Source organism: Primulina tabacum, chromosome 10 (assembly GCF_025594145.1).
Source record: "Primulina tabacum isolate GXHZ01 chromosome 10, ASM2559414v2, whole genome shotgun sequence".
Classification (NCBI taxonomy): Eukaryota; Viridiplantae; Streptophyta; class Magnoliopsida; order Lamiales; family Gesneriaceae; genus Primulina; species Primulina tabacum.
Genome location: NC_134559.1, coordinates 2,961,309 through 2,984,822, shown reverse-complemented (window position 1 = coordinate 2,984,822; position 23,514 = coordinate 2,961,309). Strand labels below are relative to the sequence as shown.

The following is a 23,514-nucleotide window of genomic DNA, read 5'->3' as shown; positions in this document are numbered from 1 at the left end:
AGTTGAGTAATTTATTTGGAAATCATTAGATTTTAACAAGAAATTCGTTATTTTAACGAGTTTGAAAACTTAAAAATCTTTATATTTATACTAAATAATAAAAATTAAATTTGTAATCACAGCCTGTAATTTTAAAACAACAATCAAATAAATATTTAATTATTAATTTGAATCAATTTTACATCTTGTGATGATATTTTTCTTAAGATTAGGTCTCTTGTGAGACGGTCTCACGAAATTTTATCTGTGAGAAGGGTCAATCCCACCGATATTCACAATAAAAAATAATACTCTTAACATAAAAAATAATGTTTTTTCATGGATGACCCAAATAAAGGATCTGTCTCACAAAATACGACTCGTGAGACCTTCTCTCACACAAGTTTTAGTCATTTCCCCTTAAACGTGTAAAAAAATTTACATGAAAATTATTACCAATTTGTTCACATTTGATTATGGAAATATAATAAAATAAATAAATTGAAGTTCCAAATGTGAGTTTATTTACCATTGTTATCTTTACCTTAATTATTTATTTCATAGAAGTTCAACCTAAAACTTTAGTTCCAAAAATTTGGTAAATATTTCACGATCGAAAGAATTTTAATAGTAAAATAAAAATGTTGAAATTAAATCTCGCCAAAAAAAATGCTACACATTTTCAACCAATCCTGATTATTATATTGTAGATCCGAAATTAATGCAGATTTTACAGAATAGCAAAATTTCCCATAAATAAATACGCACTGTAAATGTAATATCTAGATAGGATAAAACGTTAATTCCGTTTCAAGCACAGTTTTTTTTTTTTTTTGTACAAAAGCAAAGGCAGAGAGAGAACTCTCCAAGATTTCATATTTTGTGCAAGAAAACTACACGCAGCAACCCCTGAAAGGTTCTCTTGGCATTTCAGTTTATTCCGAATTGGTTTCTTTCCTTGATATTAAAGCGTATCATTTTTCACATCTTTTTTCTTCTGTTGGTAGGTTTCAATTGAGTTGGAACTTCAATCATGGTCAAGAATTTGTTAATTCTTGATTCTAGTTTGCATTTCTTTTCTTGGGATTTACGGGTTTGCTGTCCAATAATGAGAAATTGGAGAGTTTGCTGTTTGATGTGAAACGAGTTGGTGTGATTTTATTTATTTGTGGTGTTCTTGATTTTGGTTGTCATTTTGAGGGCTTTTTTAGAAGCTTTTATATGTGGGCAGCTTTTGAAATTCTCTCATTTGGTGGAAAGATCAAATCTTGGTTTGGTAATCAGGGAGCGTTGTGTTTATTTTGAATTGGTCGTTTGATTCTTATAATTACAGCGAAGTTTCTTGATAGGGCTTTTCGAAAGTTAGTTCAATTTTTAGTCGGTAATCTGTTTATTGGGTTTGAGAAATGTATATTGAGGAACTGAGTGAGGGAGGTTGTGAGAATGGGGAGCAGCAAGTCAATAATGGTGTTGCAGAAGGGGCTATTGTTGTTTGGGATGCGAAACGGGCTTTGGTTGGAGCTGGGGCTCGTGCTCTGTTCTATCCCACATTGCTGTACAATGTTGTCAGAAATAAGATTCAGTCTGACTTTCGGTGGTGGGATAGGGTCGATGAGGTATACATAAGACTGTTTCGATCTTTCTTGTTTATTCGGCTACATGAGTTACAATCTATTGTTTTACAATTTGAACTATTTTTATTGCCGATGATAAATCTAGTTCACCCCTTAGATTTGACTTTGACAGTTGATATTTGCAACACAGATTGTAGTTGTATTGGTGAACTATTGTTATCGAAGGTGCTTATGGTCTAATGATATAGTTTATTTTATTTTATAGCTTTTTTTCTAGTGTAGGTTTGACCATTTCCAGTTACCATTTTCCGTCAAAATTTCGTTTATTTTTTGTGATAGCCTACTTGATCAAAAGGATGAGAAAAATGGAATACATTTATTTGGGGGTCAAATTTAGAAAATTTTGAGTATATGTTTTTCCAGTGGATGCATACCAAATGTCCTTAGAATGGATGAGCAAGGTGGAAGCATGTGTATTGGCATAACTTATGGTAGTGTATTGTATTGGGTACATGAAAAAAATTTGTATGAAATTATGTTATTTGCATGTCACCCCTCCCATATGCATTTGACCCCCCCATGAACCTGATTTTCTATGTCCACCGCCCAGTGAGATCTGTCTTGTTGGTTGTCATTTCTATGTCTTGAATGTATAACTTGGTACTATTACTTGCTAATCTTTCTACGTCTTATTAAGTCTCTCGTTGGATTTTTTTTTGCATGGTCACTGACTGACTCACATTTTGCAGTACTCACCTGGACATAATTACCTCTAATAATCGTTTCTTGATGCTTCCCTTTGTTATCATTATCACATTTCTAAAGCTGCAGTTTTTTCGTTTGCTAGTTTATTTTGCTAGGTGCTGTACCATTTCCCACTGATGTTCCGCGCTTGAAAGCTCTTGGTGTAGGTGGTGTGGTTACCTTGAACGAACCATATGAAACTTTAGTTCCAACATCCCTGTATCATGTATGTCTTCAAACTTATCATATAAAACTTTTGCTACGCTATTTAATGGATTCATCATAGCTTTCTTAATATGAAACATTGATTTATGGACTTCACATTTCATGGCTTGCGCATGCCCCTCAACTTTCCATATTGGGTAATATTTTTCAGCAAACCCCACCCAATATTTGTCAGCAAACCCCATCAGCAAGAAAACATGAGATACTCATTTATTTTGATGGACGAAACATTGTAAAAACTCCGTTTGTTTTTATTAAAATATTAATTTTACCTGATCAATATTTGCCTCTCTTTATAGGATTATAACATTGAGCACTTGGTGATACCTACAAGAGATTATCTTTTTGCTCCTGTGTATGGGGATATTTGCCAAGCTGTAGAATTCATTCACAGTAAAATTCATTCTTAACCTCATAAATACTTTATGTTTGTTATATTATTCTAAATGGTAACTGTAGCTTGACTTCATTACCTCAACAGTGTCGTGCTAATGTTTTATTTTTTCCAGACAATACACTTTGTGGCAAAACTACATATGTTCACTGCAAGGCTGGTCGTGGCCGCAGCACTACAATTGTTCTCTGTTATCTGGTATGTGTAATTATACGTATGTAAATAAGCACACTTGAAGACTTTTTATTTGAGATTCTTACGTCAAACTTTATGGCATTAATATAGGTCAAACACGAGAAGATGACCCCCAATGCTGCATTTCTATATGTGAGATCAATCAGGCCGAGAGTTCTTTTGGCCTCTTCCCAGTGGCAGGTGTGTAATTTCGCGTGACTTGCTTTTGCTGTCTCTTTTTTATGTTTTTAACTTGTTCTTTTGATAATGGCAAAATGCGTTGTGACAAAATCCAGGCTGTTCAAGATTACTATATCAGACTCAAGGAGCCGGAAGTTAAAACCTGCACCGATAATCCACTAAGTAGAAGTTTAATTTTCCCTATAAATGTGGACCTTGAAGATCTTGACTATGGTTCGATTGTGGTAGTTGATGAATCTGACCTTGATGGATATGAAGAAAACAGTGATTCCAATATAGGGGGGCGGAACATGATGACGGAGGTAAACCTCGCCTGTAGAGTACAGTTTGCCAGTCAGGCAGCAATAGCAAGGCTTTCATGCCTGTGGCTTCGTACCCACTCGGAGCAAAAGGTAACGAGAAAGAAAATGGGAAGCTCGGTGGGGAGCAGTCAGATAGGTAGTCCGGGAGTTGACGTCCATGTTTATTGAGATGTCCACCATGAGGCAAAGTTTTTGTGTCCCTACATTTTTCGTGTTGGTATCAAGCGAATAAAACAGTTTTTTATCACTCATTTTTTGTATTTTCCTGTGGGGTTGCTTCCGATAGGGAGCAAAAGGGCATGAATTAGAGCTCTTGTATGCATTTTTCTTTTTAATAAAAAAACAAAAACAAATGCAGATTTGGCCCTACAAAATCATTTAAATTGCCCTATTTTGTCCTGCTTTGTCGAGTTTTACTACTTTGTAAGTGTAGTAAGATATTGAGATTCTGGATTTGGCAAGTATTCAATGATTCTGTGTATAAGTGACGTCCTTTCTGATTTTTTTGCTACATGTGATACTGAAATATTTGTAGGGAAAAATGTTAATATGTGTCAAATTAAGGATTTTCCCGAATAAAAGTACATACTACATATCAGATTCTAACGACAGATTAATTAACTAAATAAATGGAAATTATTCCAAAGACAAGAATATCAAATAAAATTTCATTCAAACGTAAAAATAACAAAAATAGATGGTTCAAGGAGTTAGGATTTGGTTGCGTCCTGACTCGTATATAAAAAGCTGAAGCTGCAATATTTGCAAAATCTTAAAATTTTGTGAGGAAAGAGAAGAAAAAGATCATGCTTTTGCTCCCATTTCCCATTCTTGCCCCTGGGAACCATCTCTCGTGTAAGTCATCTATCTTTGTCTTCCATGGTTATAGTGGGAATTTTGTGATTTATGCTAGGAATTTGATTGCTGTTTGATTGTTATTGTATAGTTATTCATCCGTGTATCGCATTTGTGAAAGGATATCACTCTTTATATCTTCTGAATCCAAGTGAATTTGAGTTTTATTGTTATTTTTGTGTGGTTTTTTTGTTGTAAATAGTCAAGCCCTGAAGCCGAATGTATAGAATTTCTCTCATTGTTCAAAGTTGAAGATTTGTGGGTTGCTGATAGCAGCGGCACCTAAACTATATGAGAAAGTGGTGTAAAAGATAATAAAAAACTCTAAATCTCATACAAAAAAATGATGCAATTATATACACAAGAAATATGCAATATTTTGATTGCTGGTTCTGCCTTGGAGAATGGTGGACGCAACAAGCTAGAGTGAAATTTTGTTTGTCGCTTTCAGTTCAACTTCACACCCTCTTGCTCGAATTCCTAGGACTACTGATTAAAGAATAAGGCATCACCCATTTCCGTTTCTTGGTTGTGCCATTTTTACGCGAGCTTTATTTATATGCCCCTCATTTGTCAAATCCCACATTAGAAAATTATTCAGGCATTACTTTTTCCACCTATCCAGCATTCAGAGGACCCTTCTGTCGATTTCTTATTCTCGCCGTAATCTACAGGGAAATGGGTAATGACATTTTTGAGCTTATGCAAGTGCAACCATAATTTCTCTATTATTAATATGCTTCATTTGCTTCTATTTGCCATGGTTGCTTGCTTATGTCAACTCTACATGGAGCGGAGGCTTCTCCTTGTTCTCTTTGTCGGTTTGGGCATATTTCCTGCTCTGCCTTCTTGTGGAAGACAAAGAAACAAAACACATATGATGAGAGGCGCCTTTTAGAGCAACACAGGTGGATACAAGAAGAAAACGGTGTACCCAATGAGTTCCCTAATTTTGTTAGAGAAGGTTTATTCTTTTGCTTGCCTCATCGATTCCTCTTTTCCCTTTTGAGTTTTATTCGTATAAGTTATAACCATGCCACTATTGTAAATTCAGGCTTTACGGGGAGAGTAGTGACATCAGACGATTATGTCAAGCGAGATTCAGGTCTCATTTTTTGCGACATTGAAGTTGGCGAAGGTGATTTTCCAAAGGCTGGTCAGCAGGTTTGACTTCATTTCACTTGGGAATGTCTTGGATTGCTTATCTGAAAATTGATAATTGATCGTATAATATGAGAATCACGAGTCCAGTTAATTGCTTAGATTTTAAATCCCTTTATTCAAATCACAATTTCAACTCGCATACGTCTTCACAAAGCTCCTTCCAAGAGCTCTTTTTCCTTCCACTCATCTCCCAGATGGGGCCATCAAAGATCTTTGCCCTCCACCTTGAGGGGGAGTTTTACCGTTAGTTAGTATAGTTAGTGAGGAGGTTAATTCGTTAACCCCGCGTAACTGTATTTATCGTGTATATAAATGAGCAAATGTAAAGAACAAATTTTACAATTTTTTTCCTTAATGAAGAAATTCTCCACACGTTATTCTTTCGTGTTCTTGGTTCTAATATAAACTGTCATTGGCACCTAAATATTAATCTTTAATGGGTGAAGTTTTTCGATAATATATTTTGTTAATTTGATATTTTTGTAACTTAATAATAACATAAAAATTCTCTTTTTGCTACATTCAAACATTAGTCGCCGTCATTTTCTACACTGCACACATTTAAATTAATATGTCGATTGGATCTCATCTATATGTCAAATATTAGGACACGAAAGAGTGCGAAATGTTATTTGTGTTGTACATTTTGTCTGTTATTTCATGTCAGCGATTTTACCAAGAAACATCTTCCTCGATAACTTGACGGAAACAAGAGCCAGCACCGTGGCTGAAGGAATGAAAATGACATCAGGTATCGACTTGATCAGTTTGAGCTGAAGGAGGCTCTCCCCTGCTTTCTTGGCTGCCATGGCAGCTGGAGGCGTTACAATTCCGGCTATGAGTGTGGAGTCATCTAACTTGCTGATATTCACATTCTTCTTCATGAATTTGATGAATAATTCCTTTTTTTCTGACTCGTTTGCCGCTCCTCTCCATTCATCATAGCACGCCTGCGTGTGAACAAGTGACGTTGGTTATTGAGCTATGTTGTAAGTTATTAAAGAATTAAATATATAATAGTAATTAAACTGAGCTTTAAAAAGTAAATAATCCTTGCTCGTGCGTAAGTGGTTTGATGAATGCTTTGAGTCTGAGTAGAAATTACTCAAGCTCGACTCAGTTTCAGTAAAATCCAAGTTCAAGCCGAGCTTTGACGGTGAGTTTATACAAAAATATAGAGAGGGAGAGAGAGATGGACCTGAACTTCTTTTGGTAAAGGAACATCGTAATGTTTGCCAGGCAATGCTGCATTCACGGTGCTGAAAGGCATTCAAGGCCCAACTCAAGAAATGAAGGATATATTTTGTTACGTTACCACCAAAATTTCAACATATTTGCAAATTTTTAAAGGGTTTTAACAATAATATTTGATAATTGATATATCAACTCTGATTCATTGAAAAGAGGACTTCTGGTATTAAAAAAAATACTTGAAAATGTCAAGAATGGCAAAATGGAACTCCTCAAAAGTGTTTATATCTTCCTGTATGAATTGTCTGTGGAGAGTTCCCATCACCAAACTTAGCAGTTGTGTTGTTGGCAAGCCTATCATCATTGGAAAGAAAGGTAATGGTTATTGGTTCAAATCATCCAACCAGACTTGAATTTTGTAAATTTTAAATTTTATTGTAATACATGTGATTTTTTACATTACACCTAAAGTTAATTTTCTATTCGCATGTATTTGAAGTATAATTCCAGTATAAAAAGAAATTTAAGATAATATTATACAGATAAATGACATTTTATTTCAAAGATCCACTGAGTTTGTCCACCGGTATCTGTTCCATCCCTGAAAATAAATGATCAAACAAAGAATCAAGGAAATCAAATTCTAACCTTTTCCCATGAAGCTCAAGAACAATCCCATATTGAATATCTCGACAGATTTAATTTAAAAGAGCTGTGAATAGACTTATAGACATAAATATTGGGAAGACGACAGAAAGCAGAAACATATGGAATGTCTTATAATGTTTAAGATTATCAATACAAGCAAGGAATCAAATGATAACAAATAAATTTATATTCTGAGATGTTAAAAATATCTTTCATGTAAAATGTACTTACTATTGCTTGATTCTTGGCTTTGCTTTGTCTGCAGTTTTGAGAAAGATAACAAGGAGGGATTATATTGCACTTGATATAGTTATCGCGTCTGAAGATTTTCATGTCGTGTGGTATTTAGAATTTCAGGAGTCATGATTTTTAGAAAATGAAGTATAAAATCTGAACAAGAAAACCATGTAAAAGAGAATGGTTGTTTTTATTTCTCAGTGATCGGTACGTTCTTTTATTTTTAGCTCAATTTTATTCTATTCTAACCACACAAAATGTCTCTGTATTGGAAACATGCAGCAACCTCAAAGGAAGAGAATCGGGGTGAAAGTTGGAAGCAAAAAATATTAGCATCCAAACATAAACCAAGCTGAGCCAATACTTGTATCTCAATCCATTTTAATGCAAAATTCTGGCGCTCCTTTCCAATATATTCAAAACCAAGAAAAAAAAATTAATGGGGTTCACATCTGATCTCTTGGGCATATTCACAAAAAGCTTGTGAAATAAAAGAACAGCAATAGAGAATGACCAAGAATAGCAAATTAGAAGAATAAAAGAAATCCCGACACGAACCTTACAAGATCAATATGGTTGTTTGGCAAAAGAGAGAGAATCTTTGCACTCAATTAAAGTAACCGGAGGGATTTTGGATTTTTCCCCACTGAATTATTTTTCGATAAATTTGGTAGAAATAATTATTATTAGTATTAACTGAGAATACAGGTTTCTTAGTGATATCTCAAAATATTTTGGTTATGTTTGAAGGAGTACTTATAAAATATTTTTAACTTTTTATAAAAATATTTTTTTGTAACAAATATGTAATTGAACAATCATTCTATAAAAAAGTTTCTACCGTTGAAAAGTAATATATTTTAATTTTCATAATTGTATTTACTTTTAAAAACATAAAAATACTCGATTGTTTTTTAGAAACTGTATTTTGATTACATTCTTTAATAAAAATATATATTTTAAGTTTTTTTCCACTTGTAAAACACAAAAAATATTAAAATATTTCTCTAAACTATTTGTGTTTTTCACAATAATTTTAATCTAATAATATTCTTAATCATGCTTGCAAAGAATTTTATAATTATGACTAATTGACCTAACGCATTTTTATTAGTAGAATCGAACGCTAGCCGCTTTACCAAAAACTATAGTTGGTGGTAATAGTGTACCTCAGATTTTTTAAATCTGACAACAGTTCAAGCCTCGTGGCTCTATCTAACAGGAACAATTATTGTACTAACAACCTCATCTCAATAATCACATTCCTTGCAATCAATAGAAATCGAACTCGTGAACTTGATTTTGATACATATTATAGGACCGAGCATTTGCCGCTTTAATTTACCAAAAACTATAACTGGTAGTAATAATGTAACTCGAATATTTTAAATCACACAACAGTCCAAGCGTCATGGTTCGATCGTTCTACCCAACGTTGACAATTATTGTATCTCAACATATATAATCTTTTATAATCAACTTATATCACGTTCAACAATAAATTGGAGACACGTGTTTTTCATTTGTAATATAAAAAACCGTCTTATAAAATTAGACCTTGATACGATGTCACGAAAATTTTCGTATTTTAAAAAATGATTTGATGGGGAAAATATGCAAGCGAAACTATGATGTAGCGCACATATTTGTTCCTATTTCTCAAATTCTTACTAATTTTCCATGTTCTTAATAAAATAGAACTTTCCATGTGGTAACACCTCTGTCGCAAATACCCCAAATGCAAAAAAAAATAAAATTAAATAAATAAATTAAATCAATTTCCACAATCGTTTATTAAATGGAGAAATAATCACATTGAATTCAGACCAAATTGGTTGAGTTACACTGTTACACCACCAAAGATCTTGAAATCTACAACTCAAGTTGGCAGAGAAAAGCAAAGAACAAGAATCCTATACTTCAAAATTAAAAGAACTCAAAATCCAGATATTTACCACCAGATTTCATCTCTGTGGCACCTACAACCGTGTTGCTGCCGGAGCCCACACCAACAGGCTTTAATTGCCCAGACTTCACCGGAAGCTCCTGCTCTACTGGTCTTGGCACCTCTGGTGGTGTGCTGCAACGTATCAAAGCCCAATTTATTCCTTCAAAGAACGGGTGCTGCTTTATTTCTGTTGCTCCTCTTTTCAAACCCAGCCTATGCTGCGGTTCTTTAACTAGCAATCCTCTTATAAGATCCCGGCTCGCATAACTGGTAGCTGGCGAATCTGGAAATTTAAGCTGCTGCCCTACTACATTGAAAAGAGTGGCACGATTTCCAGAACCCTTGAATGGTGTTTTACCATAGAGTAGTTCATGTAAGAACACACCGAATGTCCACCAGTCTACTGCACTGCCATGGCCCTCGCCCTTGATGATTTCGGGCGCTAAGTACTCGTGAGTCCCAACAAATGACATGGAACGTGCGGCCGTAGGTTCTGCAACTAGCTCGGGTAGCGCGCCAGAAGTCTTCCCAGGCTCCGCTGGGGGCCTTCCAAATTTTTTCTTATTTTTTGAGGGAAAGATTCGAGGAAGGAAACATGAAGGCTGAATGCAGGCTGAAGTGGGCTCGATACATGCTGGCTGTACACAGAATGCAGCTCCTAGTTTGGAGGGGTCAGAGTCAAATGCAGAAGCTCTTATCAGGGTTGGTGAAACAGCACATCGCAGGGAAAGGTCGAAATCTGAAAGCATAATGTGGCCATCTTCGCGGACCAGAACGTTTTCTGGTTTCAGATCCCTATAGACAACTCCAAGCATGTGAAGATACTCAAGTGCCAGTAGAACTTCTGCAGCATAAAACCTGCAGCCATTATATTGAGGTTTAGATATTCCTACATAGTCAGAGTGTATCGAGAGATTCAAGACTGAATAGTTCATTGATAGTTCATTACTGTAAACGATAGGGTATCATGTTCCTCAAATATTAGGAAACTCCAGCAATATGTAAATTCTAAATAACTTACATGTTTAAAAAGCCTTCGAATAACTTAAGGTGATTTGAACAGCTAGACAAGTAAGTAATATCTAGCAGTTCCAAGAATCTTAACTTTGTAATCTATGCTGACATAATTTTACACCTTACAGTAACAAATTAGCAAACTTCAAAACTTGAATCATAAATTAGTATCATATTGTCGCTTCATTCAAACAACAAAAAAAAAATCAGTTTGTTTGCATGGATGGACCTTGTCGAAAGAAGAGCAATTGTCAAGTCACCTTTCAAATGAAAAGATAAAAGTAAAATTGTTTCAAAACTATGAACTTCGAGTCCATATTTTTTTTCATTTAGGAATTACAACTTAAATTTTGCTCCTCTTCCTGGTTATTGAGCTCACCATTAATCATGGTATGCCCACATAAGGGCCAAGTTAAATCAAACCCATTAACATCCAATTTTACTCCCAATATGAGACACAACTGTGCTACTCACTCCAATTCCCATGGGTTCAGCAGATTTCAGACAAAAGGGGGAAGAAAAAGCATAGTGTCTCAGATTGCAAAGAAATTTCACAAGAGAACAAACAAACTATCGACTACATGAGCTTAAATGCATAATGATTACCTTGTAGCATATTCTGAAAAATGTTTCCCAGGTTGTCGCTGCCTCAGGGTATGAAGATCTCCTCCAGGACAATATTCCATTACCAAACATGAAAATCTATCAGTTTCAAAATGTGCATACAATGTTGGCAAGAACGGATGATCCAGTAACTGCAAGATTTCTCGTTCTGTCTGGGCTCTCACCAACTTCTTCCTGCTAGCAAGGGATGACTTATCCATTACCTTCATCGCAAAGAAACATCGAGTTGTACTCAACTCGGAAAGATACACGCTTCCAATATCCCCGCATCCGAGTCTTTTCAGTAACTTGAAGTGACTCATGCCTAAAATACCGCCACGTGATCGAATAGCAAGGATGGACTTCCACCTAGGATCATTTCCCTTGTGAGGCTTATTTGTGCTACCCTTAATGTTACTCCAGTTACTATCATCACTTAGGCCACTGCTATCACTTGCTCGGCTGAGGCTAGATTTAGTACTCTCGAGTGAATCACCAAGAATGCTCCCTTTGGTACTCTCATAGTTCCTGTCCACACTAAGCATACCATCACTCATTATCCCATCGCTGCGGTACGTGCTAGTGCAGCTATGGCCAATACTCATGGCCGTAGCAACACCAAAACTATCAATGCTACTATGTGGACTAACATTCCCACTTGGAGGTAATGAAGTGTCCCATATACATTCCTTATCCTCTGAACACGGGAGGGGGTTTACTTCAGTATTTGGGGATGGACGAGGAACTACAAATGGGTACGAGACAGTAGCTAAATAGTTAGCTTCTTCAACTACAACCTCTGTAGGTGACCGCGGAATCGGTTTAGTACCCACCACATTGATTGAAAAATCTTCCATAGAAGGGCCTTTAACAGACATACTTTTAACTAGATATTTTCCATCCCCGTTATTCTGACCAATAGGTAAATAGACAGGCCTCATTAAATCAGTGTCGACTGGTTCAGGGGGATGACTTACCCCATGAAATGAAGTTGAGCCGATCTCTTCAAATGCATCGCCACTGATTGTAATCGATAGAATGTCTGGCACGTGTTCTTGATCCTCCTGCAAAAAGATTTCCCCTTTCATTGCTTTCACAGGAGTAGGTGAATCCAACTCAGAAAATTCCCCCATGAGGGGAGGTTTCCGAACCACATCTCTGGACAAATTGGGGTGAGTCTTTGACATCTTGGCCGCAAAAGGCAGCTGCCTGGGAAGTTGTTGGGACTCGGGTATCCTTTCCATGTCAGATAAGCATATCTCATCACAAGAATCTATACATTAATCTACTCTGCCAAAACAAGAAACAATGGTATAAAATCACTTCACATATTAAACTCCCATAAAATCTAGTATTGGTTTGTTATTCATCAGAATGAACTAATGAACCACTATGAAATTAAACACTTGACAGCATTGTGTAGAACGGAGCTTAATAAGACAATAATATCTTCAATTAACAATATACTCCTTCGAAAAAATTCAACGATGGAAAACTTTAAGAGTCTTTGTGAATAATATAAAAGAAAGGCAGAAAATCCACAATTAGTGCAAATCTAGCAACATCGTACAGGAGTAGATGTTAACTTGAAAATTGGTAGAAAATTAACTTTCCCAAGTTAAATCAAATATTCATAGGTAAGTAATTTTATGAAGAAAATAAAATTTCAAGCAATCGAAAAACAGAATCCTCGAGAACTCACCAACTTAAAATGAGAACAAATTGCAAAAGATTCCAAGCTCAATCACCAAAACTTTGAACTTTTCTTGGGCATTACGTTGCTATACTATATTAATACATTCTTAAATCAAGCTTCTACACCTTGAAATAGAAAATTACACATAGGCAAGAACAGCTATAACTTAGATTCCACGCAAATATAATGGTTTCGAAACATAACCCAATAAATAAACAACCAAAAAAGGTAGAACATAGCATCAAGTTCAAAATTTCCTTCATCATGGAAAATCGAGAACCCATGAAAAAAAAAACAGCAGTGATGCCCAAAAGCAAAACACGAGCAAATTGAGCATCAACGAGTGGAAATTGAGAAAACCCGTCAAACAAACTGCAGTTATAAGCAAGTATTTACCTTCCCTGCTGGATCTTACCACATAATAATCGATCCCACTGAAACACAAAAGGGAACAAATGTAGAAGAACCGCCAAAGAAAGAACTCAAGAAAACGAAGTATATCCAAAGAAATAGGAAGAAGACAGGTCGAGCTGTTTCTTGGAATTTTGAAAGAATTGGCAACATTAGAAAAAAATGGGCTTTCGTACTGAATAGTGATTGCAGCTATTGCTATGGCTTTAGCTTTTCGGAATTTCTGTATTTTTTCTATTGCTTCGAATGAGCTTTATTCATGTGTGCACACGGTGATGACCTCTGCAAAAAGAAGTGGGCGTCAGAGGGACAGACGGAACTGGCTATGGCCACACCAAAGGGTGAGTGAGACAATTAGGCTGGTTTGGAAAGCCTAAATTACCCTTGTGTTATTCTAAATCAGGTTAGTTACTAGTTAACAAGAAGTAATCATATGTTATCAAGTTTGATATATTTTTTTCATTACTATGCAATCACGGGAAAAGCAAATATCAGGGATAACAATTTTTTCTGAATTCAAAGGAGAATCTGATATCTGAATCAAATGGATGAGAGTATGAATGAGATTTTTTATCCGATTTAAAAAATAGATAATCAGGTATAGTGATGAAGGGTTTGAAAATCAGTCTTAAATCTAAATCATTTCATTCAAGTACGATATGATGTCAGATAGTTATATGTGTCTGTGTTTTGAATTTTACCGACGCGTCACATACGCAAGGTGCAAATTTTGTACGTAAAATATGGAAATCTAATTTCTAAATTATCAAACGAAGCGAATTTTCGAGTTGACCTAATAGTTCTAGCATCGTCGATTATGCAATTAACACAAACAAATAACTGAAAAAGTGAAATAAATTCTTCAAATGACAATAACACATGTCTAAAGTCACTGAGAATTGAAAATAACATCTTTTTTACAAACTTGAACGATGCAAACGAAATCTAAAAATCGAAACAAACTGAAAAAGATATGAACAAAATGTTGAATATTGAATGCCAAAATAGTTGCAGTGTTTGCAGTTTTGTGTTCGATGATGATCCTCTTCTTTGTTTATGTTTGATCATTTTCGACACTTTGCTGATTCTCATCGCACGATTGTGTTATGGCCCAGACAAAAACACATGACTTGGTCAATCTTTCAATGTTTAAATTTCAATCACCACTTTCATGTTGACTTAATGAACTCACAAAGTGAATTCTACTTCATATTTAGTGTGGGTCAAATTTATATTTTTACGGTCAAACTATGTGATCGACATTTTTTTTTTATTTTCGATAAATCAATAAGTTTGTGATAATTGTAATGATGCTAGCGGTTTTTATATTTCATCAACACATCTTTATGTATAGGTGAATTTATATCGAAACATTTAAGCGAGCAAAACAAAAAAAGGGCACGAACTACTAGTGTGAACTCGAGAAGATCGCCGGAGTGGCAATAGCAAAAAGGTTATGGGGTGACCCCTCCGATTTTCCCGTGAAATCACATGTGGGACCTACACGTGCTCCTCCTCCGGGCAACATTTCATGTCAACCATTTGTTGTATTTTTTTAAAAATAATCACAATGAAAGTTTAATTCAATATATATCTTAATTCATTTTCATACACACGTGTGTGTGTGTATACATATAGTATAATTTTATATTTAAATAAAAATATATACATCATATAGCTTGTGCTATAATTTTGTGTACGTTCTACATGTACGTACATTCGATATTCTTATCTGCTATTCTTTTTATAAAAACCAAAAAATTAGAAATTGCATATAAAACCATTTATCGTATTTGTTATATTTCGTGAAATTATTTTGTAAAATAAAAATACCATAATTCATAATAAGAATTATTTTGGAGTAGAGGCAATATGGTAAAACATTTGTGACCACAGACCGAGTTTTGTCGGTCTAACATCCTCACATTTAATATAGTAAAGTAATAACAATAGTAAGGAGAAAACAAAAATAAAATAAAATAAAAATTTTGATTTATTTTTTATTGACGCATATTTGTTTTGCTTATAAAAAGCAATCAAATGGCTGCACGGAACTACTAGTTGTTGCCTCCACGCTCCAACTAGTGATATTGTAAAATTACAGCTCCTCTCACTCCATTTGGTCAAAAATACCTGTGCTCTCATTAAATATATTTTATGTCTTGAAATAAATGAAAAAATTTGTGTCAGACGATCTAATAGGTCGTATTTTGTGAGACGAATCTCTTATTTGAGTCATCCACTAACAAATATTATTTTTTTATGCTAAAAATATTAATTTTTATTGTTAATTTCGATAGAGTTGACCCGTCTCACAAATAAAGATTCGTAAGACCGTCTCATATGAGACATATTCTAAAATAAATAGTAAATATATTTTAATAATACTGACACAGAAAGAATGAATATATGCATTCTCTCTGTCAACATTTTTTTTCATAAAAATATAAAAAGAAGCAAAATTCATTTGACAACACATACGAGCGATTTTAACCCTAAAAACGATGCAGATAGTAATTTAATAAATTAGAATAAAATAAATAAATTGAAATATTACACGTATATACTTAAATTTCCCAACACACATGAAGTTCTCACGAATCGTTTCTCGTCACGCTTTGTGCCAAAACAATAAACGTTAAACTGCTGACAGAGTCACTCAGCTACGCGAGACGATTTGTGATTTTGGTTCGCCGATCCCATGAAATCTTGAAAATGATTGGCTGAATTATTTTACTAATTTTTTTAACACACTAGAACAAATCACTAAATAATTTGTCCTCTATTTCTTTTGCGGGCCATTTAATTTTACCTCTTGCTTTTTCAATGAAAAGCGTAAGCAATGGCTTTGAAAGCTCTGGGTGCTTAGCTTTGGAATTCGAAAAAGCGAAGTGTGCGTTCAGATGTCGGATTTTTCTACAATTTTTGTTCACGGAAAGTTGTTGGAGGTCGCCTATTCTTGCTAGTGGCGAGCAACAATCGGTTTTGTCCGGTTTTAGTCTACAACAATTCAGTTTTTCTGTTTTCGATTTTGAATATCTCTGGTCCAAAACCAAATCATTTTATTACGGTTCGATTTTTTTGTAATACGGTTCGGTTTATACGATCGGTTATATACGATTAGCTAAAATTTTGTTAAAAAATACAATTATACGTCACTTTATACATCTAAAATCTAAATCATAGTATTTGTCAAACGGAATATTCAGTAATAATAAATATAACAATGTGCCAACCAGCTCGAATGAAACTCTAATAATCTTAGGAAAATTAAAGAAATATATAAAGACATTAAGATACGTAATCCGACCATGATAACTGGTGCCACGTCGAGAGAAAAGTAATGTCTGAAAGCATTGACAATTGACATGCTAAAAAACCATAATTTAAGGGAACAAAGAAGGAAGATATAATTAAAAAACGACTATGCCAATCATATGAGGGTGAATGATACTAAGTTCATCATATATCTTAATTGGCTCATTATACATAAAAATTCTTATGCTTAACAATAACATATCTCATTATACATAAAAATCATATACTTAACAATGATATTTTCGGTTCGGTTATTCGGTTTGTTGGGGGAATAAAACCAAAAACCGAATCGAAAAACATAATTTCATAAATTTTAAAATCATAACCGACCGAAAAACAAATAAAACCGAATTATTCGGTTAGGTCGTTTTTTCGTTTTTTTTTTTTTGTTTTATGCCCACCCCTAATTCTTGCACCTTTGGCTAAATAATTAGGTACCCATTTTTTGTCATCCCTTTTTTTTAGAAAATTTAAAATCAATCAAGAATCATGACAATTGATATGGTATCACATATTTTTATTAATAAGACGGATCAACTCATCCCAATATTTGATATAAAAAGTAATATTTTTTCAGTGTCTGACCCAAATAAGATATTGAACTTATAAAATTAACTCGTGAGACTGTATTACCAAAATTTTATGTTTTTATTATTGGATTAATCATATCTAATTTCTCGAGGTTTGTCATATTAACAAAAAATTTCAACTGTATTTAAATATTACATACACTTTTCTTGAAATTTATGAAAAATAACAAATAAATCCAACGTGGCCTAAAATTATTATGTCATCTGCTAAGCATGTGACATGCCCAACCGATACAAAACCTAGGCCCAATAACACATTCTCGTGCACAAGATTTTGTGCTGAATTCTTGCTTTTCTTCCTGAAAAAGTATTAGTATTCACATATCAGTGCTCGTGTACTTTAGATAGTATCAAATCAAATATGATATTTTATTGTTTAATTTGATGTGAAAAAAAACCTAAGTTTTTTTTTTAAAAAGTGAATGTTCGAGCTCGTAACCTGAACCCGAACTCGTAATGACTCTATCGGGCACCAAACTAGACGGGTATTTATCATAGTCATTTCGGTAGTAAAAACATTACACGAAACCCGACCATTGCCCACCCCTACTTCTGGACTATTAAATCTTTTAAAAAAACTCGAAGAGATCGATGTATAAGATCTCGAGCCTTATAATATATAAGTAGATGATACATACACGTCCAAATCTGTAAATTTTAATTTTTATAAAATGAAAAGTTAATATGTTAACTGAAATTATATTTTAATACATTTTCTTGGGAGAATGTTTTGCTCCGTTTGATTATAGGGGTCAATTAACATGGTTAGATATGTAAATTTAGTTTGATGTAACAAAGTCCGATCAAATTCAATTACCAAAAGGCTTCAAATTTAATAGATAGTAAGTATAAATATATTCATCCGTTTATTGCTCTCAAATGTATAATTTTTTTTTTGTACAAATCAAAAATAATTAAGAAAACAAAGTTAGCAACAAACCACAAATTTTATCATTATATATGATTAGTTCAAAAAAGGTATATCGTAAAAAATAAAGAAAAAAAACTATTAAATAAAGAAAATGAACTGTATATTTAGAAAAAAGAAAGAAAATGTAAATAATTGGGAGTCCTTGTTTTTGATAAGTTTTTATATATTATATTATTTATTAGAAAACCCCACGTATGCAGGACAAGATGCGCTTACAGATAAATCTTACCCAGTCTCACTCCTCATGGCTCTTCCTACACTGTCCATTGCGGCTAGGGTTCATCGAATCCTCCAATCTCTTTCTCGTTCTCTCTCTCCCCCCCTCCGTTTCTCGGTTCCAAGTTTATGGATGGATCCATTACCTTTATCAGTCTTAATGATGAATGAAGAGCTGGATTAACGGCTTATCTTCTCAACAAATCCGAAATCCCAATTTGCTTCTGTTTCTGTTGGGGAGGGAGCAATGGCGACTCTGAACCCATTTGATTTACTGGAAGACGATGACACGGAGGACCCATCTTTGTTGATTGCTGCCCAGCAGAAGAAGATCGAGTCGAAGAAACCCTCTGCGCCGCATGAAAAGCCGGCGCCGCCGCCAGCTAAGCTGCCCTCAAAGCCTCTCCCCCCTTCCGAAGCTGGTTAGCTCTCTCCGTTTGTCTCTTTTTCTTACTTTTACTCGAGGTAATGGCGTTTGTGTGCTATGTACAAGAAGAAAAAGAAATACATTATTTGGAGCCTAGCGTCGTTATGTGGGCGTTTAGTTTGGGGTCTTATTATCGTGTAAGCATCTGTAATTTTCTTATCGGTGACTCTGAAAAGCATTACTTGGTATCGTATTTACTGAGGCCTAACCTCTGTCCCAACTGCCGTCAGTGAAGTGTGTGTTCCCCAGCCTAAGGCTCTAGCCCCTCTTTGAAATGCAAGAATTTCATTAGCAGCCCCTATTCGAAATGCAAGAATTTCAATTAGCAGATTCAAATTTGCGTGTACACCAATGAATGTTTTGATGTCAGTTAGTATCTTTTAAACTGTAAAACATATGCTGTATGACTGAATTTTCTTCGCACAGAATCGCATATATGTTCTAGAATGTTATGGGTCAACAGTCCACGCTTTGACATGTCACCTACATCCTGTCTGTGCCAGAGGCACAGTGCATGTTTAAGTACTGTGGTATAGAAATCCGAGCGACCGTTTTATATATATATATATATATATATATATGTATATATATACACACAAACATTTTATTGATTTGGATTTGTAAAAGATTTCATATTACATCCAAACAATGTTCTGAAATTCGGCCTATGCGTCCTAGGCGCCAAATAATTGGCCTGTGTGTCCTAGGCGCCACAGACAATTAGGGCTTTTGGGTTTTTTTCTGCTTTTAAATTAAAACCCAATCAAAAAAACTAAAAGTTATTTTTTTATAGGCCTTAAACCAAAGTCACACAAGAAAAACGATTTGTTGGTTTGCCCTAACACCAAAATTCATCTTCATCTGCAGTCTGTAGATCGAACCAAGGGGGAGAAAATAGAAAATATGTTTCTGCGGATTTGTACAGCCTGATCAGCTGTATTTCTGAGCACACAATGATGATATTGACAATGATGATACTGAGTTTGTGTATGATGAAGAACAAGTTTTTGAAAATCATGGTGAAGAAGTGTAGTAATTTGTGATATTCTATTAGTTGTGTAATTTTGAACTTTTAAATTTGATGATAGTGTGTTTGAGTTATAGTATGCGATTTATTTTGTTGATGCCTTAGAATCCGTCTAGCGGCGCCTAGTTTCCGCCTAGGTGCTACTTGCTAGGCGTTGGTCTGGCGTCCTACTAGCGCTTAGCGAAATTTTAGAACCTTGCATCCGAAGCATCCCAAATAAGTTATTTGGTTGTCAATCTGGTATATTTATTGATATTGGTTGTAGAGGCTAATGGATTAGATATGTCATAGAGATTCTGAAACTGTACAAGTTTGAAATATTTTGTGCTTATGATTATTTCAAAATTTTGTGAAGATTGTTTATGTGGCTGTAGGGTTTTCAAGTTCCAATAGGTTACCCTTCTTGATATAGTTTGAAATTCATTTTTAAGTTTCTCTTAGTTTGATCCATTATTTACTGTCTACTTGAGTAGTCAGAGAGGCAAAGACTGAATCTGCCCGAGGAGGGGGCAGCAGTGGTCGTGGCCGTGGATATGGGCGTGGTCGTGGTGCAGGTAGTGGCTTCAATAGGGACTCAACCAACAACAGCAACTCACCTGGAAACAAGGTGATATCTGGTGCTCAGGGCACAACTGACGAGGCTGATAACAGGGGTCCTTCAGGAAGGCGTGGTGGCTATGGTGGACCTCGTGGCCCTTTTCGAGGTGGCCGCCGAGGTGGTTTCAGCAATGGAGGGGAAGATGAAGGTGAACGCGAGCGGCCTCGTCGAGCATTTGAACGCCATAGTGGAACTGGACGTGGGTATGCGGATTTTCGTTGTTTCCTTGATTATTTTTTCTGTTTTGTTACTTTGCGGATCTTCTACTTTAATTTCGAATATGAACTTATTTTTTACTAGAGGTGAGATGAAACGGGAAGGATCTGGCCTAGGGAACTGGGGTACTCAGATTGACGAACCAGTTTCGTGAGTGTTTTGTTTCTGCTGATGAGATGACATTGCATAGCTTTCATATTTTCTTATATTTTATGCACGTTTCTACAACTCTGCTGTTTTCTTTCTTGTTATTTTAGAGTGGTCGAGGAGGCTCCTAATGAAGGAGATAAAAGTCTGGATGCTGAAAAGCCCTCAATAGAGGAGGACGCCGCAGCTGATAGAAACAAGGAAGCTGTTGCAAATGAAGCTGAGGAGAAGGAACCTGAGGACAAGGTAAAGAGCCTGTAAATAATATGTTGATATCAAATATTCGGATTTCAGTTGTTTGTTCGCTTGTGGTCCATGAAATTGCTCTCCTAGTCCATGTAAATCTACTTCCACTATTAGATTGATTCTCTCATCTAATTTAGACATGTAGTTACAAGAACATCAAACATTGGGTTGTACTTTGGGGTACAGCTGGAAAAAGACTAAAAACACTCTACCTAGTTCATGATTAAGTGGTTGACAACCTACATTTGCTGAATCGAGAAACTGTATTATTTATTTGTATTCAGACTATATATCAGGGACTCATCTTGATTTCCCTTGCACATTACTTTTCTTATCTATTATTTTCTGAAAAATTTCTTTCCCAGAGTCTACAAAAATAATTGACTTATTTATTTTATATTTTTGTGATGATGCATGTTATGATGATTTAATGAGAAATGTCAAAATCACTATTGACCACTATTTCCTCTGCAGTTAGTGGTTAGTTAATTTTACAACAATCAAATGTCATGGTTAATTTTTTTTAACAGTATTCATAGAGAAATAGAAAACATTGTTCGGAAATCGTACAATTTTGTTCAAATGTAATTTCGTGGTGGATGGGGTCATGGATTTGCTACCTTGATTTTGAAATAGTCTTTCCTTCAAACTGCAGGAGATGACACTCGAAGAGTATGAGAAAGTTCAGGAGGAGAAAAGGAAGGGTCTTCAAGCTCTTAAATCTGAGGGAAGGAAGGTTGATGCAAAAGAGTTTGAAGCTATGAAGCCGCTTGCAAATAAGAAAACTTCTGATGATACTTTTGTCAAATTGGTGAATTGGCCTGCTCTTTTGAGTTCATTTTTGCCAGTTTCTCAATATATTTTTTTTTTGCTTTTGCTTGAAATGTCACAGTTATTATGGCAAACCACTTTTGGGGCTTTGTTTTAAATTTAATGATTAATGTTTGCAGGGCTCTGAAAAAGATAAGAGAAAAGAGTCGGCCGAGAAAGAAGAAAAAACCAAGAAGGTATCTACCTGTTCTAATATGTCTGTATGTAAAGACAGGGTTTGTATACTGTGTAGTTCTTGTGGCTTTATTCTGTATGTGAAGCCAAACTTTATTAAATTTGCAATTCTGGAAATTTGCCGTGTACCTTAGCATCCATTGAATTGAAATAAGGCACTTGATAATATATTTTTAAATATATGATGTCGAAGTCAGTTACTTCATCAAATATATATAAAATACCGAGTAAGCAATAGATGCACTGTTGTTTGGTAGAGGCTAAAGATATTGTATGTGCAACGAAAAAGTCCTTGTTGATGTTCTTTAAATTATTTTAGAAAATGTTAATCAACTGTAGCATGTTGTACACGTGTAAGATTCAATATCACACTTCAGTAGTTAAAGATCTTTTCCAAGATTAGTGTTGGCATTCAATAACAGAAATGTCATTAGTTTCATAATGTTTATAGCATGTTTCGTGTTATTTATCAACTTTTGATTAGCATTCAACCAGAAAAAGGAGATTGATGTCTTGTGTGATTTGGTGAGATGGGAAAGAATGAGAGGTTCGAGAATGGTGAAGATAAAAGCATAGAAGAAATCGAGAAGGAAGAATGAGAGAGAGAATGAAAGTGACCAGGGAATGAGGGTGGTGTTGACATGGCATGGATGTTCATGCATAGGAATCTTTAACACTAATTCCCATTTGTTAATTTTGTGTTCTTTGTTACCATAGTTGGATTACTGGTGACGAGAGGTCCACCAAATTCTGATACTATTTGTCATTGATTCAGTCTGTCAGCATCAACGAGTTCTTGAAGCCTCCTGAGGGTCAAAATTATGGAGGTTATGGTGGTCGTGGACGAGGGCGTGGTCGTGGCCCTAGAGGAGGTTATGGAGGAGCCACTGACTCGAGCCACTTGAAAGCACCTTCAATAGGAGATCCAGACCAGTTCCCTACCTTAGGTGGCAAATAAGACGAATTATGGTCTTGCTTTGCTTTGCACCGTTTCTATGCCAGCTCAAACTTGGAATAATGGAATTCTTGTATCAAAATGTTATCGAAGTTTATGCTTACTATGTATATTTATGTCTTTCCTTGTGATCTCCATGTAGCATTTTCGTTAACGACTTGGCTGTGTTGTTATATTTGTTTCTTAAGGTGACGGCATATTAACACCCAATCTTAGATTCTGGACATTGTTGCTGAGTTTTGTTTTGGTAATGCAAAATCACATGCAGTTTAATTCTCCATCACTTTTTGTTGGCCTCATGTAGACATCAATAACTATTTTCCTATGCGGGGCACCTAAAATTGTCTACTTGGAAAATGTTTTCTCGTACAGTTAGTGAATGGTAGGGATGTAATCGAGTCGAGCCGAGTCGAACTCCTGAATGTTTGAGCTTGGTTCGTTTATAATCGAGCCGAGCTCGAGCTTTATTTAACGAATA

At 35.1% G+C, this 23,514-nt stretch overlaps 5 protein-coding genes across 15 annotated transcripts; 3 read left to right on the top strand and 2 right to left on the bottom strand.

The window, feature by feature from the left end:
• Positions 1-754: 754 nt before the first annotated feature.
• Positions 755-3,992, top strand: LOC142505309 (phosphatidylglycerophosphate phosphatase PTPMT2-like). The gene is made up of 7 exons (XM_075618246.1): positions 755-895; positions 987-1,595; positions 2,401-2,523; positions 2,822-2,915; positions 3,032-3,114; positions 3,202-3,291; positions 3,387-3,992. The coding sequence occupies exons 2-7, from the start codon at positions 1,386-1,388 to the stop codon at positions 3,759-3,761; spliced, it is 975 nt and encodes a 324-aa protein (XP_075474361.1). The 5' UTR covers positions 755-895; positions 987-1,385; the 3' UTR covers positions 3,762-3,992.
• Positions 3,993-4,337: 345 nt separating this feature from the next.
• LOC142505311 (peptidyl-prolyl cis-trans isomerase FKBP20-2, chloroplastic-like) lies at positions 4,338-8,239 on the top strand. Of its 5 annotated transcripts, none has more exons than XR_012804401.1 (3): positions 4,338-5,412; positions 5,503-5,612; positions 6,280-6,401. XR_012804401.1 is itself a non-coding variant. In XM_075618249.1 (3 exons), the coding sequence occupies exons 1-3, from the start codon at positions 5,223-5,225 to the stop codon at positions 7,720-7,722; spliced, it is 306 nt and encodes a 101-aa protein (XP_075474364.1). In that variant the 5' UTR covers positions 4,338-5,222; the 3' UTR covers positions 7,723-8,239. The 5 variants fall into 5 exon arrangements, 1 of the variants encoding a protein (XP_075474364.1); XR_012804403.1 differs by lacking the exon at positions 6,280-6,401 and having other exon boundaries at positions 4,338-4,448; positions 5,050-5,412; positions 5,503-6,124; XR_012804400.1 differs by lacking the exon at positions 6,280-6,401 and having other exon boundaries at positions 4,338-4,448; positions 4,651-5,412; positions 5,503-6,124.
• On the bottom strand, positions 6,143-8,365 carry LOC142505310 (uncharacterized). 2 transcript variants are annotated; one of them, XM_075618248.1, is made up of 5 exons: positions 8,247-8,365; positions 7,344-7,404; positions 7,043-7,157; positions 6,811-6,871; positions 6,143-6,562 (listed from the first exon to the last, which is right to left on the bottom strand). In XM_075618248.1, the coding sequence occupies exons 2-5, from the start codon at positions 7,354-7,356 to the stop codon at positions 6,266-6,268; spliced, it is 486 nt and encodes a 161-aa protein (XP_075474363.1). In that variant the 5' UTR covers positions 7,357-7,404; positions 8,247-8,365; the 3' UTR covers positions 6,143-6,265. The 2 variants fall into 2 exon arrangements, with proteins under 2 accessions (XP_075474363.1, XP_075474362.1); XM_075618247.1 differs by lacking the exons at positions 7,344-7,404; positions 8,247-8,365 and adding an exon at positions 7,452-7,691.
• Positions 8,366-9,469: 1,104 nt separating this feature from the next.
• Positions 9,470-13,701, bottom strand: LOC142505308 (serine/threonine-protein kinase D6PKL1-like). 6 transcript variants are annotated; one of them, XM_075618242.1, is made up of 3 exons: positions 13,365-13,701; positions 11,257-12,543; positions 9,470-10,494 (listed from the first exon to the last, which is right to left on the bottom strand). In XM_075618242.1, exons 2-3 carry the CDS (start codon positions 12,495-12,497, stop codon positions 9,615-9,617), a joined length of 2,121 nt encoding a protein of 706 aa, XP_075474357.1. In that variant the 5' UTR covers positions 12,498-12,543; positions 13,365-13,701; the 3' UTR covers positions 9,470-9,614. The 6 variants fall into 6 exon arrangements, with proteins under 6 accessions (XP_075474357.1, XP_075474358.1, XP_075474359.1 ...); XM_075618243.1 differs by having other exon boundaries at positions 11,257-12,538; XM_075618244.1 differs by having other exon boundaries at positions 13,537-13,701.
• A 4,745-nt stretch (positions 13,702-18,446) lies between these two features.
• LOC142505089 (RGG repeats nuclear RNA binding protein A-like) lies at positions 18,447-23,316 on the top strand. The gene is made up of 7 exons (XM_075617914.1): positions 18,447-18,837; positions 20,343-20,670; positions 20,768-20,833; positions 20,941-21,076; positions 21,732-21,887; positions 22,027-22,083; positions 22,857-23,316. Exons 1-7 carry the CDS (start codon positions 18,663-18,665, stop codon positions 23,037-23,039), a joined length of 1,101 nt encoding a protein of 366 aa, XP_075474029.1. The 5' UTR covers positions 18,447-18,662; the 3' UTR covers positions 23,040-23,316.
• The last annotated feature ends 198 nt before the right edge of the window (positions 23,317-23,514 follow it).